The sequence below is a fragment of the Drosophila erecta genome, unplaced genomic scaffold (genome assembly GCF_003286155.1).
Source record: "Drosophila erecta strain 14021-0224.00,06,07 unplaced genomic scaffold, DereRS2 tig00000126-arrow-pilon, whole genome shotgun sequence".
NCBI lineage: Eukaryota > Metazoa > Arthropoda > Insecta > Diptera > Drosophilidae > Drosophila > Drosophila erecta.
Genome location: NW_020825209.1, coordinates 3617869 through 3632349, shown reverse-complemented (window position 1 = coordinate 3632349; position 14481 = coordinate 3617869). Strand labels below are relative to the sequence as shown.

Genomic DNA, 14481 nt, shown 5'->3' with positions numbered 1-14481 from the left:
AAGAGTACAATGGATAAACAATGGCTACAGGCAACAGAATTTGGGACAGCAATTAAAGTTCTACGAAAAACAGGCACAAATCAAAATGCAATGAATGGAAATGGAATTGAAAATCAAAATGAAAAATGAAACGGAAATGTGAGTTTTCATTTTTAATGTACAGAAATTTTGGGTGTTTTTTGAGTGCGTCAAATGTATTTGTAGCTGTACGTGTGTGATTTTTTTTTTTGTTATCTAATTTGTGCAGTGGATGGGTACATTTTTTTTTTTTTTTTTTTTTTTTTTAATTTTTGACTGTCAAAAGCTGTTGTTGTTGCAGTTGCAATAATTGTTGCAGATTTTAATCTGTATTTGCTCTAGCGTTTTGGGATCTTTTTACCTTTGGCAATTTTTGTGGCACCAACGGCTTTGGTGGTGACAATGGTTGTTGCTGAATTTTAATTGTTGCTGTTGGAGCGTTTGATGTTGTAGTCTTTGTGTTGTTGTTGTTGTTAATATGGGTTGTTGTTGTTGTAGTAGTTGTTGTTGCTATTGTTGTTGTCTGGTTGGCCTGTGACATTTTTCGTTGTGATTGATTTGCATACAAATAATTTAGTTTCATTGCACATGCAAATGAAATTTAGTTTTTTTTTTCGTTGGCATTTACCTTATGAATTAAGTCTAATCAAGGATGCACACACTCACACACATAATCTTACCGCACTCACACATGCAACACTCTCTCATACACACTTCTCAGCAAAAAAAAAATTGAAACTTCAGAGAAATGTAATATTTGTAAAGGGAAATCACTTTCAAAACTTGTTTAAAGGAGAATTTGCAAAAAGTTTGCGTTGCTTACTTTAAAACATTATTTTCACTGAATTCAAAATACTCTGTTTTCATTACCCCTAATTTTTGATGGATATATGTACTAACTCACCTTTATGGATGGTGGTCCACTGGAATGTGAATCATTGTCCGCCAAAACCGATGGATTGTTCTCATCGACGACAATTATTTCGTAATCACTGTCCTGGATTTGACGACCACCTGGGAAAAAGCACACAAAAAATGGACGCAAAAGAGTGAAACGATAATAAAGAGATTAGCATTTGAATTTTTCGATTTTTATGTTACTGAAATTTGTTGTTGCAGTTACAATACAATACTAGAGTAGAAATCTGTAGAAATTACTTTACGAAGCTGTAAACAAACTGAAGAATTTAAATCAAATAATATACGAAGAACGTAAAATGTAAAACAAACTTAAGCTCACACACACACACAAAGGTGTTGCAGAGTATTAAGTATATTGGTGCGCAGAAGAATATGAATATTTCCTTGGATTCTTGTAAATATTTCAAACTACATTATACAAATCATCAGTGCGGAGCTGAAAAAAAGCGCTCTGCGTAATTCAATCTTTTAGAAACACCAAATTTCCCAAGTGCCGCCCATTTGCCTGGGCAGACAAAAGCTTATAATTTGTAGGATTTTTCTGGACTTGGCTCTCTGGCTTTTATCCGCAAATTAACCTTGTTCAACTGTTGGCCATGTCCTGATCTGGCTTAATTGAAATTTATGATTGTCCCGGGAAGACACGTGCTTTCTGTCTCTGTCTATAGCTCCATTAAGTCGCCCCATCTCTTTCGTGGGCCCAATTAAGTATGCTACACTTTTGTGCCACCGGTTTTTCTCCCCCATTCTGTCATTTCATTTTCTCTTTTTTTTGATAATTTTTTTTTTCGGTTTAATTTTGCAATTATTTTCATGCACTGCCACGCCCTAACTACCACTTTTACACACACACGCACACACAGACAGGTTCAAAGAGAGCTGGTCACAAATTACTTTTGTACAGAAGTCGGAGCGTGTTATCGGCTCCAACAGTTGTACAAACTGTTTTTCCACAGTTTTTCCACTTTTTTTTTTTTTTTCATTTTTTCCTCTTGTCCATTTATAAATTATCCAAAAGTTTTTCGCAGTCTGTTGTGTGTTCGTTTTTCGTATTTTTCGGTGAGACTAATTTACATTTTTGTCGCTGCCATTAATTTCGCAATGGAAATGGTGTTGTTGCAACGCCATGCCGCGTTAAAAGGATCTATGACCAGAAAATGTCCTTTGCTTACTTCTTTAAAGCTGACCCCATAAAGGCAAAAAAACGCGAACCCAAATATGATTATGCTATTTTGTGGTATTATTTTAAAAGCTGGCCAACTCATGTTTCAAATAAATAACATTTCAAGTGGCCTTTGAAGAGTATTTCTGGAATTTGAAGTGAAAAAACTTAATACTTGCCAGCAGCTGGCATCCAATTTTTCGTGCTTTCTTTGCTTTCTTTTCCACAGTCTTTTCCCTGACCATGTCGTCCAATGGCAATTTTTACAATTTTTAAAATGCAGGCGTGCCGAATGCCGTTTTATGGCCTGTCTGCGAAATGTTTTATGCGCACTCACACTTGCCCACTTGCCCACACACACAGACACACAGCCACACAAGCACATACACATAGTCACACAGGCACAGAGCCATGTGTATGAATGGCAAATTGTATAATTTTCGTGTAATTCATTTTCATAAAATGTAAAATTAACGAATTATGTTTCATTGCCGGTGGGAAAGTGGGTGGTGCTTTCCAGCTTTCAGCTCTGCCTATGAGTGTGTGTGTGTGTATGGGCAGTAAGTGTGCGAGTGTATTGCAAATGAAGATAAATGAAATGAATTTCAGCTGACAGCATAAAAATGACGAGAAAAAAGCCAGCAGCCAGCAGCCAGGGCAAAAGAGCAAGAGGAAGAACATCCTCGAGCCCCGAGCATGTCAAAAAATTTCTAGCTGTCACTGTGTGCATGTGCGAGTTTTACAAAGATAGATTGCAGTTTTTGAAAGCATATTTGGATACCATAGTCTGGGCTAGCCATTACATCATTTTAGCTATATACCACACACTTTAGATGAAGACAGAACCCCAATTAAAAACCCTCCTCCTCAATAAGGCAATTAAGTGTAGTTCGCAACATATGCGAAAAAAAGCCTCAACTTTTCAAGCTGGAAATATGTATAGTTGGTCGACAATTTTCCGAATTTCAAATAAAAACGGATTGTGCAGTGTGCAGCAGAAAAATATAGCGAAACTCTAGATAAACGGATCAAAAAATGGGAAAAATTATTAAGGAAAACTGCTTTGATAGAGCAGTAATAAATGCGGAATTATTTACTTTATAGGTTTGAACGAAGGGCTATTAGATGAGCCTAGGCTAACAAACAAATAAAAAGCTTGGGGAAATTTGTGATTTTTATGTTACTCCTTTGTAAAATTCAACTTTTGAATTGAAGCGGGGATGAATAAATTCGTAAAACCAATTAAAAGCGAAACAAAGAGAAGGCTGAAAAGGAACATTCTAGTAAACCCTAAAGAATGAGTGTGTGTTTGTGCGCAACACAGACACAAACCCACACTCAATAACACACACAATCACACATCCAACGAATAGGTAAAAATCACTACAAAGAGTTGGCTTAGAATATTTACATATATTCATGTCTCAGTACATTTCAGTGTGTTTTTGTATGTGGACGTGTTTTATTATACATATCGTATATATCGTTTATATAAATACACACACATCTACGAATACAGAAAGTCAAGGAAATGAAAGGCAAGTAAAACGACAAAAATAAAAATAGAAAACTAATCAAATCGTAACGAATCGCAAGGAAAGGCAAGAAAGTGAGCAACAATCTAGCAGCTAAATTTTTAGAATGATCTACAACCTTGTTCCACTTAAAAAGTCATAATTAAAACTAAAACGATTTAAAGTCCAAAATATCAAATACTTTGGTATTTAACTTTGTTAATTCTGAGCCCTAACTTAATCATTCATCAAATCTATAATGACTCTCTAGTGGAACATGGCATGGTACAGACATATAGATAGAATACACATTACAGTATACAGATTCACATAGATAGATAGGCAGATGTGCGAAGTTTTAATTAGATAAACTCTACGACAGTCGAACGAGCGATACCTGTTCCAGCGGATGCGTTGCGTCCATTGTAGCGGTAATTATTATTTATGGCGCTCGTCTTGTAGGCCACGCCTCCATCCAAGCCACCTGCCACGCCCCCCATGCCCACACCCACGGCTCCGCCCATGCCAACACCAACAGCAGCATTTGCATTAACAGCTCCCGTTGTTGCAACACCTGGGATTCCTTGATGGTTTCCCAGTGGCGAAGATGATGAGTTAGCTCCGCCATTTCGCAGATTTCGCATGTTGTTCATTATACTGGAGTTATTGTTATTACCCGTTCCACCGGACCCATGACCATTCATTAGCCCCACTGTCTGATAGTCCGAAATACCATTCTGCTGCACAGTCGATGAATCTCCATTTCGCATATAACCACCATGCGGATGTGGATGCGAATGCGGATGGTATCCCGCAGTCGATCCATTTTCTGTATAATGTTTACCATTCAGCTGTGGATGTTGCTGGTGACCGTTGATCAATCCATAGTGCGGCTGATGTGGATGGTAATGTGGCTGCTGCTGTTGCAGTTGCTGCTTATGCAACTGGCGATGCGTTTGCTGCTGACTCTGGGATGCCAGGCTGGAGAGCGAGGAACTCGACGCTGGCTGAGATGTGGCCGTGGAACTGGCCGAGGAGCTGGTCGAATGTGTGGCCAAAGGAGTGGGCGAATGTTGCATCTGTCCTGCTGCAACTTGCTGGTGCTGCTGCTGTTGCTGTTGCTGCTGTTGGTAGTAAGCAGCAGTCATGTGATGATGGCTATGGTTGTGGGCAACCTGCTGTTGCTGCTGTTGTTGGTAGTAGTGTTGTTGCTGTTGTTGCACCTGCTGCTGTTGCTGCTGCTGCTGGTGTTGCATGTTGCTGTTGTGATTCTGGTGCGATTCGGGCAGGAATTGCGGGTAAACATGATGCGACCATTGGGGAAACAAAGGACGCGCACTGGCGGCTTCTAAAGTTTCATTTTTTTATGGTATTTACACACATATTAAAGGGCGGGTTGTAAGGCAATGGCGAGGTTTACGTTGGTTGGTTGATTCATAATCAGTTTTCCGTTTAAATAATTTTGTTGTTTTTGGTTTTTGTTTAGATTATGGTATTTTTTGTACAATAAATCCGAAAAAGCAGCGTGAAATGAAATCATCGGTAAACGGAACAAAGAAAAGGAAACATAAAACCGAATAGTATCTCCAACAATGGAACAGTCATGAGATATTTTTGTGTTCTTAATAGCTAGTGATTATATGTATGCATATATATATATATATATAAAAGTATATATATATATATAAATATATATATAGATTGTGGCAAAAAGGGAGCTTGGTATGGATTGGCGGGTGAAGGGGAAATAGTATACGGAATAATTATGTGGGAGAGGTGATTTATTATTTGAAAGGGAACACACACACGCACATGGGAGCAGTTCTAGAGGGGAATTAATGTGGGTCCAGCGGCTATAGTGCGGTGGTTGGTGGGGTGGTTGGTCGTGGGCTTTAAGGTGGATCGACAAAAAACTCTCATCGCGTGGCATCTACCATTAAAAAACCTTTGTTCAGCTGTTCAAAAAACACAGAACACAAAACTAAATGCGGAAACAAGCCGAAACCGAGATGAGAAATGGAACAAATTGGTAAAACAACAATAAAACCGATAAATATTTATATATATATATATGTATATATAGGAAATATATATATATAGGTAAAGGAAAACAAATCCAGTTAACTAGCGGCCGAATCAAAAACAGAGCCAAAAGGTATAAACGATAAACGAGCGTGAAGTTTTTGGTGCAGCAAGAAAAGATAACTCCAAATCCAAATCAAAATCGGAAACAAAACGAAATAACATATAAACGGAAGTCGAACCGATAACGAAACGCAACCGAGGAACACAAGTGAAAGAAAACAATACGTAACGGAACACGAAATTACAATGAAACTGAAAGACTGCCGCCAGCAGAAGTTCGTTTCCCCCGACCCACAAAGTATCATCTCTAGTAATGGGTACAGTATAATATACTATATATGTATATATATGGCATATCCGGCAAAACCGGGGATTATATCGGGGAATCTTAGCCTCAATTGGTTGCCACTTACCGCCGCCTGCCGTGCGTTGCAGCACTGGCGATTGACGCTGGATCTGCGGCTCTGCCGGCGGCTCCAGGATATCACGATACTTGGACACCATCAGCACCGATATGAAGTACACTATTGCCAGCGACAGGAACTGCGCCTGCTTAGTTTCCTCCTGAAATAATGATGGAAAATACGAGGGGTTTTATACACGAATACTCGTATTAAACTGCTGCAGAAACTAATCAAACTTTAAACACAATGTCCTACTTACCACATCGCGATAAATGACTGCGCGCAGGCGATTGACGTCCATGTCCTGGAGCAGCTTCTCGGGATCCTTGACAGGTGATAATTGACCGGTTATTGACTCGACAATGTTCTGTTCAAAACGGCGGATTTAGAGAAGCCAATGAGGATAAAATGGGATGGGAGGATATATCTCACCTTGGGCGATGCCTGTGCTCCGCGGATGAGGGCCTGCAAATGGGCTGCACCCGGCACATCTCTTGCCATGGCGCCCACATTGTACCGCGTACGCTCCTTGCACTCCAAGCAATTCCTCACCGCACAGGTGCAAACCAATCGCAGGCACTGACGCAAGATGCCGCCACTGGACATGTTCTTCTCCGCCTCCAGCTCGCCGAAGTTCAGGGATGTGGCAAAGATCAAGACATCCGCCATGTTGACCAGACGCTGCAGGAAGGACACGGCCACCTCCAATGGCATACCTTGTGTGGGTTCCAGCACATCCAATTCGGACTGTAAGAAAAAAAAAAAGGATTTTAAGGGTCCATGACATTACTAATTCGATTCTGAATTTAAACTGCAATGCCTCTACAAACTTTAAAACATTTTGCAGTCTAAATACTTACATTGGGTGATGTGGCGCTGGCCAGAAGAGGCAGCAATCCACCACAGGCAATAATCAGGTTATCCGCTAGTTGCGATATCAAATGCACCGTGTTCACCACAAAAATGGCATTCTCGCTGGAATTGACAAAGTCCAGGACGCTTTTGGTCGAATGACTGCGCCACACCTGAATGTCCGTTTCCAGAGAGAAGAGGACATCGCTGAGCAGTCGCTGATGGATGTAGGACCACTTGAATTCCGGTATCCGGAAGGGCGGACGTGTAGGTCCCGGACTGAACATGGGTCGGGTCGATCCTGATTTGGAGCGTTGTTGCTGTTGCTTGGACTCTGGGTTACCGGGACCATAATGATTGCCCTCCAATTGGCTGCTATTGGCATTTTCATTTGCCGCTGCTGCCTGCTGATTAGAGTACTCCTCATCTTCGATGGCCATGCCTGCTGATTGTTGGGCGTCGTCCTCCTGGAGGACTTGCTGCACCTGCTCAACCAATAGATTGGATCCGGCCTCGTTCTTCGGCGTAGTCTGGGTGGTGGAATCCACCTCATTGGGTTTGACCCGCACCGATATTGCTGGAGATTCCGTGGCCAGTATTTGCAGTGATTGCTCTTCGGGGGCTGGCGATGTTTGTGTTGTTTGCTCCGCTGCCACGGCCTTGACGGTATCGTCCACCAGAGTGTCCAGGACTTGGTTGACAATGGCCACCACCTGCTCCTCTGGTTTTTGAGGTAGTTCTTCGGCGACCTCCTGGTAATTTTGGTGCTCAGTTTCCTTGGGTTTAGGATCCTCAAGGCTCGGGGTCTTTGGTTCCACAGGGCTTTGGGCTTTTGGATCTTCTGCTTTCATTAGATCTTCTATCTTGGCTTCCTGAGCCCCAGTAGACGCTGGTTTTTCCTCCAGCTGCAGAACCTCTTCCTTCCCAACTTCATTTTCCTCTTCTTGGAATTTTGCTTTCTTTTCTGGTTCTTCTGGATTGCTCTCCTCTTGGAACATTACGAGAGCTGCTTCCACTACCTCTTGGACGATTTCCTCGGCGGCAGCGGCCAAACTCTCTGGAGTTTCCAGTTCCTCAGGGTCCGCTGTAGTCGGTTTCTCCACCTTGGGTATCTCATTATTGTTAGTCTCCGTTTTGGTTTCGCTAGTCGATTCCGCTTCCGTGGCATCGATGACCTTGTCGATGAGTTGCTCGACAATATCTCTGACGGCCAGCGCAACGGAGTCCTCCGCATCGGATTCCTTATTAGGTTTGGTTTCGGAATCGGAAAGCTGAAGAAGATCAGCTTCTGACGTTTCCACGACAATGATTGGCTCGGGACTGGTGCTGATCTCGGCCAGCTTCTCGTTGTTGTTCAGCTTGTTGGCTGCATCTTCAGTCTTTTGATTGGTTGCTAATACGGGGCTGGGGGCAATGGGGCTTGGCTTGGCCGTTTCTGGTGTTTCAACTTCCGGTGTTACGCTCGTTTCCGTTTCCGCCTTGGGCGCCTCTGTGCTGCTCACGATCTCATTGGCATTGACCTCCGTTTCCGTTTCCGCTTTCGTCACCGTCGTCGCAGTCGCCGTTGTGGGCGTTGGACTCGGACTGTTGTTATTGTTATTATTATTATTGTTGAGCAGATTTTTGCTGTTCAGCAGACTAACATTAACATCCTGCTCGCCCGGCTGTTCCTTGTTATCCTTGTTATCTTGGGATTGGGTTTTCTTCTCGTTGTTGAGCACACCCTGAACGACCTCGTTGACGGCCAGTTCGATCTCTTCGTCCTTGAGGACGGATGAGGACTCCTGCAGGACATCATCGACGGCCATTTTGCAATCGTTGAGTGCTGCTTCGGAAGCCTGAAGAACTCGCGCCACGTGCTGTTCCGCATTGAGGGCATCCTTGGCGGTAGCCAGCTCCAGTTCCTCAACATCCATATCATCACCAAGTTCAAGGGTTTCCCTGAGTGCTCCCAAAGGAGTAGATTGCTCCGGTTGCTTCTCCTGGTCTCCGACTTGCTGTTGGGCAGGCTCCTCCTCTTTGACATCCTCCAAATTACCATTGCATGTGGCATCGGTTTTGAGCTGCTCGTTGTAGACGTCGGAAATGTTGGCTATCACCGATTTTGGTTCGGCTTCTTCGGTTATGGGACCCTCTTGGATCTCCACTTCCTCCAGCTCCAGTTCCTCCACCTCCTCCTCAACCACCGGAGGCACATCTTCCAGTGAGGCAATGGAAACAGCACCTTTGACCGCAGCCGTTTGATTGGGACCCACTGCTGCAGCAGATCCACCGTTCTGCTGCTGATGCAGCTCCTCTCGCTCCCAACCGCTGATCGTGCTGATGGGCCTAGCCTGACGCAGGGCAGGATCTGTGATATTGTCCGTTCGCTGGCGCTCGTAGTGCTCGTACATCTGGGCAAACTGGAGCTTAAACTCCTCGTAAGACACCTTGGAGTGGACGATTGCAAGGGTGTCTACCCAAACTCGCCAGCCGCCGTATTCATGCTTGATGGCATGGTGAAGCAGCATGCGGAAGAGAGAGTACACCATGTCGCTTATCTTCTGCTCCTCGCTGCTCTTTGGATGAATGTAGGCCATCGCAATGAGCCACTCCTGCCACACGGACATCTGGAGCACGGTGCGCCGATTTTCCCGATTGCTATTGCACAACAGGGTCATATCCTGCAGGAACAGCTTCTTCACGTCGATTAGGGATTCTGTCTGCTTTGATTGCCGGATCAGGGTGGCCACCACCTTGAGAATCACTAGATAGGCAAAGGTATCAATGGTTAAAACAGGAAAATTATTTAAAAAAAATAATAAATAAATAAAATCATTTATTACATCAATGCTAACTGTTCGAAATCATTATTAGAATATTTGGCAGTATATTGCTTGTATATGTTTAATTTAATTTATATTGAAATATTTATCACATTTTTTCGAGGCGTCTAAACACACCAAATCAAAGTCTTATTTATCAAAAAGCTATACATTCACTTACTTGGATTCTCCAGACGGTAGTGACTCTCTGGTTCCGGATGCCGTGTGTATAGAATCTGCTGCGAGATGTGCTCCGTCATGATCTCGTAAAGAACATTGTATGTGGGCAGGGATAGTGATTCCTCATAGAGAAGCAGTCGCTCCGCCAAAAGGGTGTACAGATTGTGTGGTGACATCACATCGTACTTGCGTCTGATGGTGGAAAATCAAAGAAAATAGTAAAGAGTTTTGGTTAGATATCACCAAAGAAAAATAACAACACTGGTAATTCCAGTGGTAGGATTTAACCGATCCAGCATTCACTTTACTCACTTGTGGGTGCTGCGGGAAAGGAAGAAGCCCAGCAGTTTGAGGGCCTGCAACCGAATCAACTGACTTTCAGCCGCCAGCAACTTGAAGATGCTGCGCACGCCGTGTTTCACATCAAAGGCAGGTACCATGGAGCTGGGATGCTCCGACATCAGCGAGATAAGCATCTGCAGCACGTCGTGCAGATTCTCGTCCTGAAAGTCAAACCAAAACGAGGGGGGGAAATCATGATGTTAATTAATTAAATAGTTGTTATTTCTATGGGGAAGATAAGGGGGAATCGTTTACACACCTCGTGCATGGTGGTCAGATAGTTGAGTATGCTCTGCAGCTCGTCCTCCTTCACGCCATTGCCGATCATGATGAGCTGCTTCAGGAACAGCAGGATGTAGGCCCGGATGGCCAGGATGTCCTTTTGAGCCGGGCGAGGTCCATCTGAAAAGGCGGAAAAGGGAAACCAAGGCGAAATCATTTAGTCATTTATAAGTACTATACTACACAGATGAACATTTCGCGTTCAATTATTTGCTGTGTTCCAAATGCAACTTACCCAGTCCCTTGGGAATGATGCCACTCTTAGCCCGCGGATTGACCACCCAGTAGTAGTACTTCAGGGTGTGCACTGTCTGTAGGACCGTGCTGACCCTCCTCACATTGCTGTAGATCTGCGTGTCCGAGAGGAACTCGGTGGCCAAGTAGGAGTACAATCGCGCCTGGACATTGGCGGGTGTGTATATCCACAGGGCTGGATTGAAGAGGACGTGGTCCAGCAGCTGCCACGTGAGAAACGAGAAACAGAACAACTGCGGGGAATTAGTCAAGTAACTTTTGCTGTCCTCTCACAATTTGATTGGGTGACTTAGTCCATTTGTGGGGGTAGCTCAGAAAGGAAGGGTGCGTGTATGCGTTTATATAAATAGAGTTTTAGATAGATATAGTATGTAGTTGGGGATAGGCAAAAAGAGGTTTAAGCAGGTGGGTGGATATATTAAAGAAGGGCCAGAGAGTGCAGGGTATAAAACAATCAATTTGATTTCGGTATACATACGGTTAAACATGAGTATCAGGTTTTTTTTATTTTTTTATTATTGTTGTCAGAGTTGTTGTTGGAGTTGTAGTTGATGTTGATATATTTGGGGGCAGTAGTAGTAGTAGTAGTACATATTTTGGGTTTAAACAGGTAACACATGCAGCAACAGCAACAGCATAACGGCAATCAACGAACATAAAATCAAATTCCAACGGAATGAAATGAAACGAAACAAACAATTGCATTCCGGTATTCATGAGGTTAGCATCAAATGTTTAGGGGTTAACACTTAACTAAATTAAACTAAAACTAAAACTAGGCTAGGCTACGCTAGTAAAGGTTATGTTAACTTAATACTAAGATTAAGTTATGGCTAAAATTCTTGAAGTAAATAATACAGTAGTTAAGTGGATATGTATATTATGATGGTAAAATGACTGGATGCTTTTATGTGGTAAGCAAAACCGAGTTACTTGTCTTCCAAACCGCAATTCGATCTGAAAATATCCTCAGATACTTTGAATCCAAATGATTCGGTCTTAAGTTCTTGTACCAAATTTACAAAGACTATTATTTATTTATAAGTATACCCCATATCTAGTGCTTTCTATATTTCACTTTGCGTTTTCAAAACTTTTCACTCAAGAGTGCAGCCAGCTTAAACCATCAAGCCCACTAATTGAAACTTCCAGTTGGCTTAATACCAGACCAGTGAAATATCGCCTGAAGAGTCACTTTATGGCTGGCATTAAAGTGTGCAAAATATCTGAACGTAATCCAGTTAAGTTCAACTTCTGGTGAGTTGGGAATTGCAATCCGCTTTAATTTCATTCATCTGCATTTGCCCGGGCCCAAACAAAACTTGTTAAGCCATCGCCTCAACTTGTTGGATTGTCAAAACCAGTGTTCGCCAATGTTGTTGCCATGGCTCTCTAGTAACAATGCAACAAGGTTTTTCACACCCCTTAAAGCCCCTGAAAAGGCCCCTCTCAGAAACCCAACCCCCCACTCGACTGCTGGCAGAGAAGTTTCCCAATTAAAAAGCTGTGCACCGAATGTAAAATAAAAATGCAACCGGCAGCCCCAAAGGTGCCACGAAAAATATTTGCAGCTTTTCAACTCTTGATTTTTTTCTCTCTTTTTTTCATTTGTCCTTTTTCTTTTTCTTCTGTTTTTTGCTACCAGAAATTTATTCATTTTTCGAAGGACAAGGCAGAATAGGAATGTAGAACAACGCTTTGCTGTCGTATGGTGTGGTACACATTTAAAAACGTATTGGAAATACTCCAGGCAAGCAATTAGGAAGGTGCGATTCGGTGCTGTGAACACAACTTTCGCTTCAATTATCCAAATGACACATTGAACAAATTGAATGAGGAACGGAGTATGTGGGGCTGTGACATGGGATATGTGGTGGGGGGAGGGGGGAGGGGACCAGGAAAAGCCAATGGAAAGGCAAAATCTGGGATTGACGTTGGGGTTTTTGGGGGGACTTGAGGTTGCGCTCAGGGGTTTCCCCAGAGTTGATAAGATTATGCGGTTTATCGCTGCGGTTTTGCGGTTCAGCAAAGCGTAACGGAACAATATGGAATGAAGAGCGAAATGACTTTAAATGAGTATACAACACGTATTTATAATATATTTCCATGGATATATAAAAATATATATATATATATATTTATATATCTTATATATATAAACGCACAAATCGATGAATGAAAGGGATGATGATTTATGTACACGTTGATGCCCATCAAACTACGTTAAGCACAGACACAAAATGAAACGAAACGTAATGAACAGTGGAACGGAAACATATATATGTTACATATATTGGATATAGTGGTACGGTACAGAAGTACAGAGAATTCGAGAATTGAGCTTCACCTGGTAGAACTGTTTCGTTGTTCATGTTGATATTTATGTTGTTTATTGTTCGGTTGTTGTTTTTGGAGTTGATGTTGATGTTTCATTTCGGTGGATGTGTAGTTGTGTTGTGTTTAAGTGTCGATGAGGCGCATTTGAATTGAGTTATAGATAAGCGATGATAATAGCAAGAAGCGGGGAACGATGGTAATGGAAAAGCGATCGTGAGCGTGGAACGTGTGGGAACGGTGGGCGTGGCGGGAAGCAGAGAATAAGAGATATTGAGAGAGCGCAGGGGAGAGAGTAATAGAGAGTGAGAGTGAAAGAGAGAGGAGACAAAAGTAGAAGAAGACAGTTAAGTTATAGTTAATATTTTTCGTCTTTTTTACTATTTGTTTGTTTTGCTGATTTTTGGCTAGGGAAAGTATTAATTTTTGTTAATCTCATTTATGATTTTGAGCTGATTAAGCGAATTGAAGCGGTGCCCAGGCATGTGCAAAGTGCAATCGAAACGAAATGAAACGCAAATGACTCGAATTCAAATGCCATCGAAACGCAAAATTTGAACAATTTGCTCAATTGCCAATAACTAATCACAATTGATAGAGAACATTACATGCAGAAAAACAGTGTGTGACAAATGCATGCAAAGGTATTTTTAACAAAATAATTAAAACATATTGTCAGGCTGGAAACTGGGAAAAAACGATAGGATATTTTTAAAAATTAGTAAGTTAATTTCTCGATATTAACAAAAGATTTATAATTTTTGCTCAGCTTACACAATAGAACAAAGACCTTGTTCTACCTTTTTAAACTAAGCGGGTTATAGAATTCAATAGTCATCCAGTGGGATTTCAAGGGGGAGATATTTGCTTCAGGTTGCACAGACTGGCAAATGGCATAAAATAAACATAAATATGCCTGAGATATATGTATGTATATGTATATATCGTGTGGGTAGGTAGACGTTGGATGCTTGTGAGTAGTACGAGTACGATTATGAGTACGAGTACGAGTATATTTGCTTAAGAGATTCTCAAGTGCAGTTACTTATAACGAGAAATGTGAGCAGTTGTTTACGGTTGTGTTTACTTTTTTGAAAGGATTACGCAGGCCTGTGTTCAACTGTGCGCCATCATCATCATAACCATCATCATCATCATTATCATCAAATCATCATCAACAAAAGGCAAAACACAGTGAGTGCGATAGATAGAGTTGGATTTATATATATATTAATGTAAGTGTGGAGAGAAAGAGAGAGATAGAGACAGAGAAAGCAACAAACGAGACGAAATCGCATATCATTTTTGGGATTTCCCTTTCTTTTTGT

The 14481-nt window shown here is 42.0% G+C and overlaps 1 protein-coding gene across 3 annotated transcripts in view; it reads right to left on the bottom strand.

Annotated features, from left to right (window-relative positions):
- Nucleotides 1–14481, bottom strand: part of LOC6551118 (neurobeachin) — a 65076-nt gene that overhangs the window by 8113 nt on the left and 42482 nt on the right. For 2 of the 3 annotated variants that reach the window (XM_026981982.1, XM_026981983.1), the window contains 9 exons: nt 10800–11022; nt 10542–10684; nt 10253–10443; nt 9942–10132; nt 6965–9702; nt 6537–6851; nt 6364–6471; nt 6114–6264; nt 923–1032 (listed from right to left, as the gene is read on the bottom strand). In XM_026981982.1, coding sequence (XP_026837783.1) covers nt 923–1032; nt 6114–6264; nt 6364–6471; nt 6537–6851; nt 6965–9702; nt 9942–10132; nt 10253–10443; nt 10542–10684; nt 10800–11022 — 4170 coding nt within the window. Of the gene's footprint in view, nt 1–379; nt 551–922; nt 1033–4012; nt 4964–6113; nt 6265–6363; nt 6472–6536; nt 6852–6964; nt 9703–9941; nt 10133–10252; nt 10444–10541; nt 10685–10799; nt 11023–14481 lie in introns of all 3 variants that reach the window. The other variant, XM_015155511.2, reaches the window with a different exon arrangement.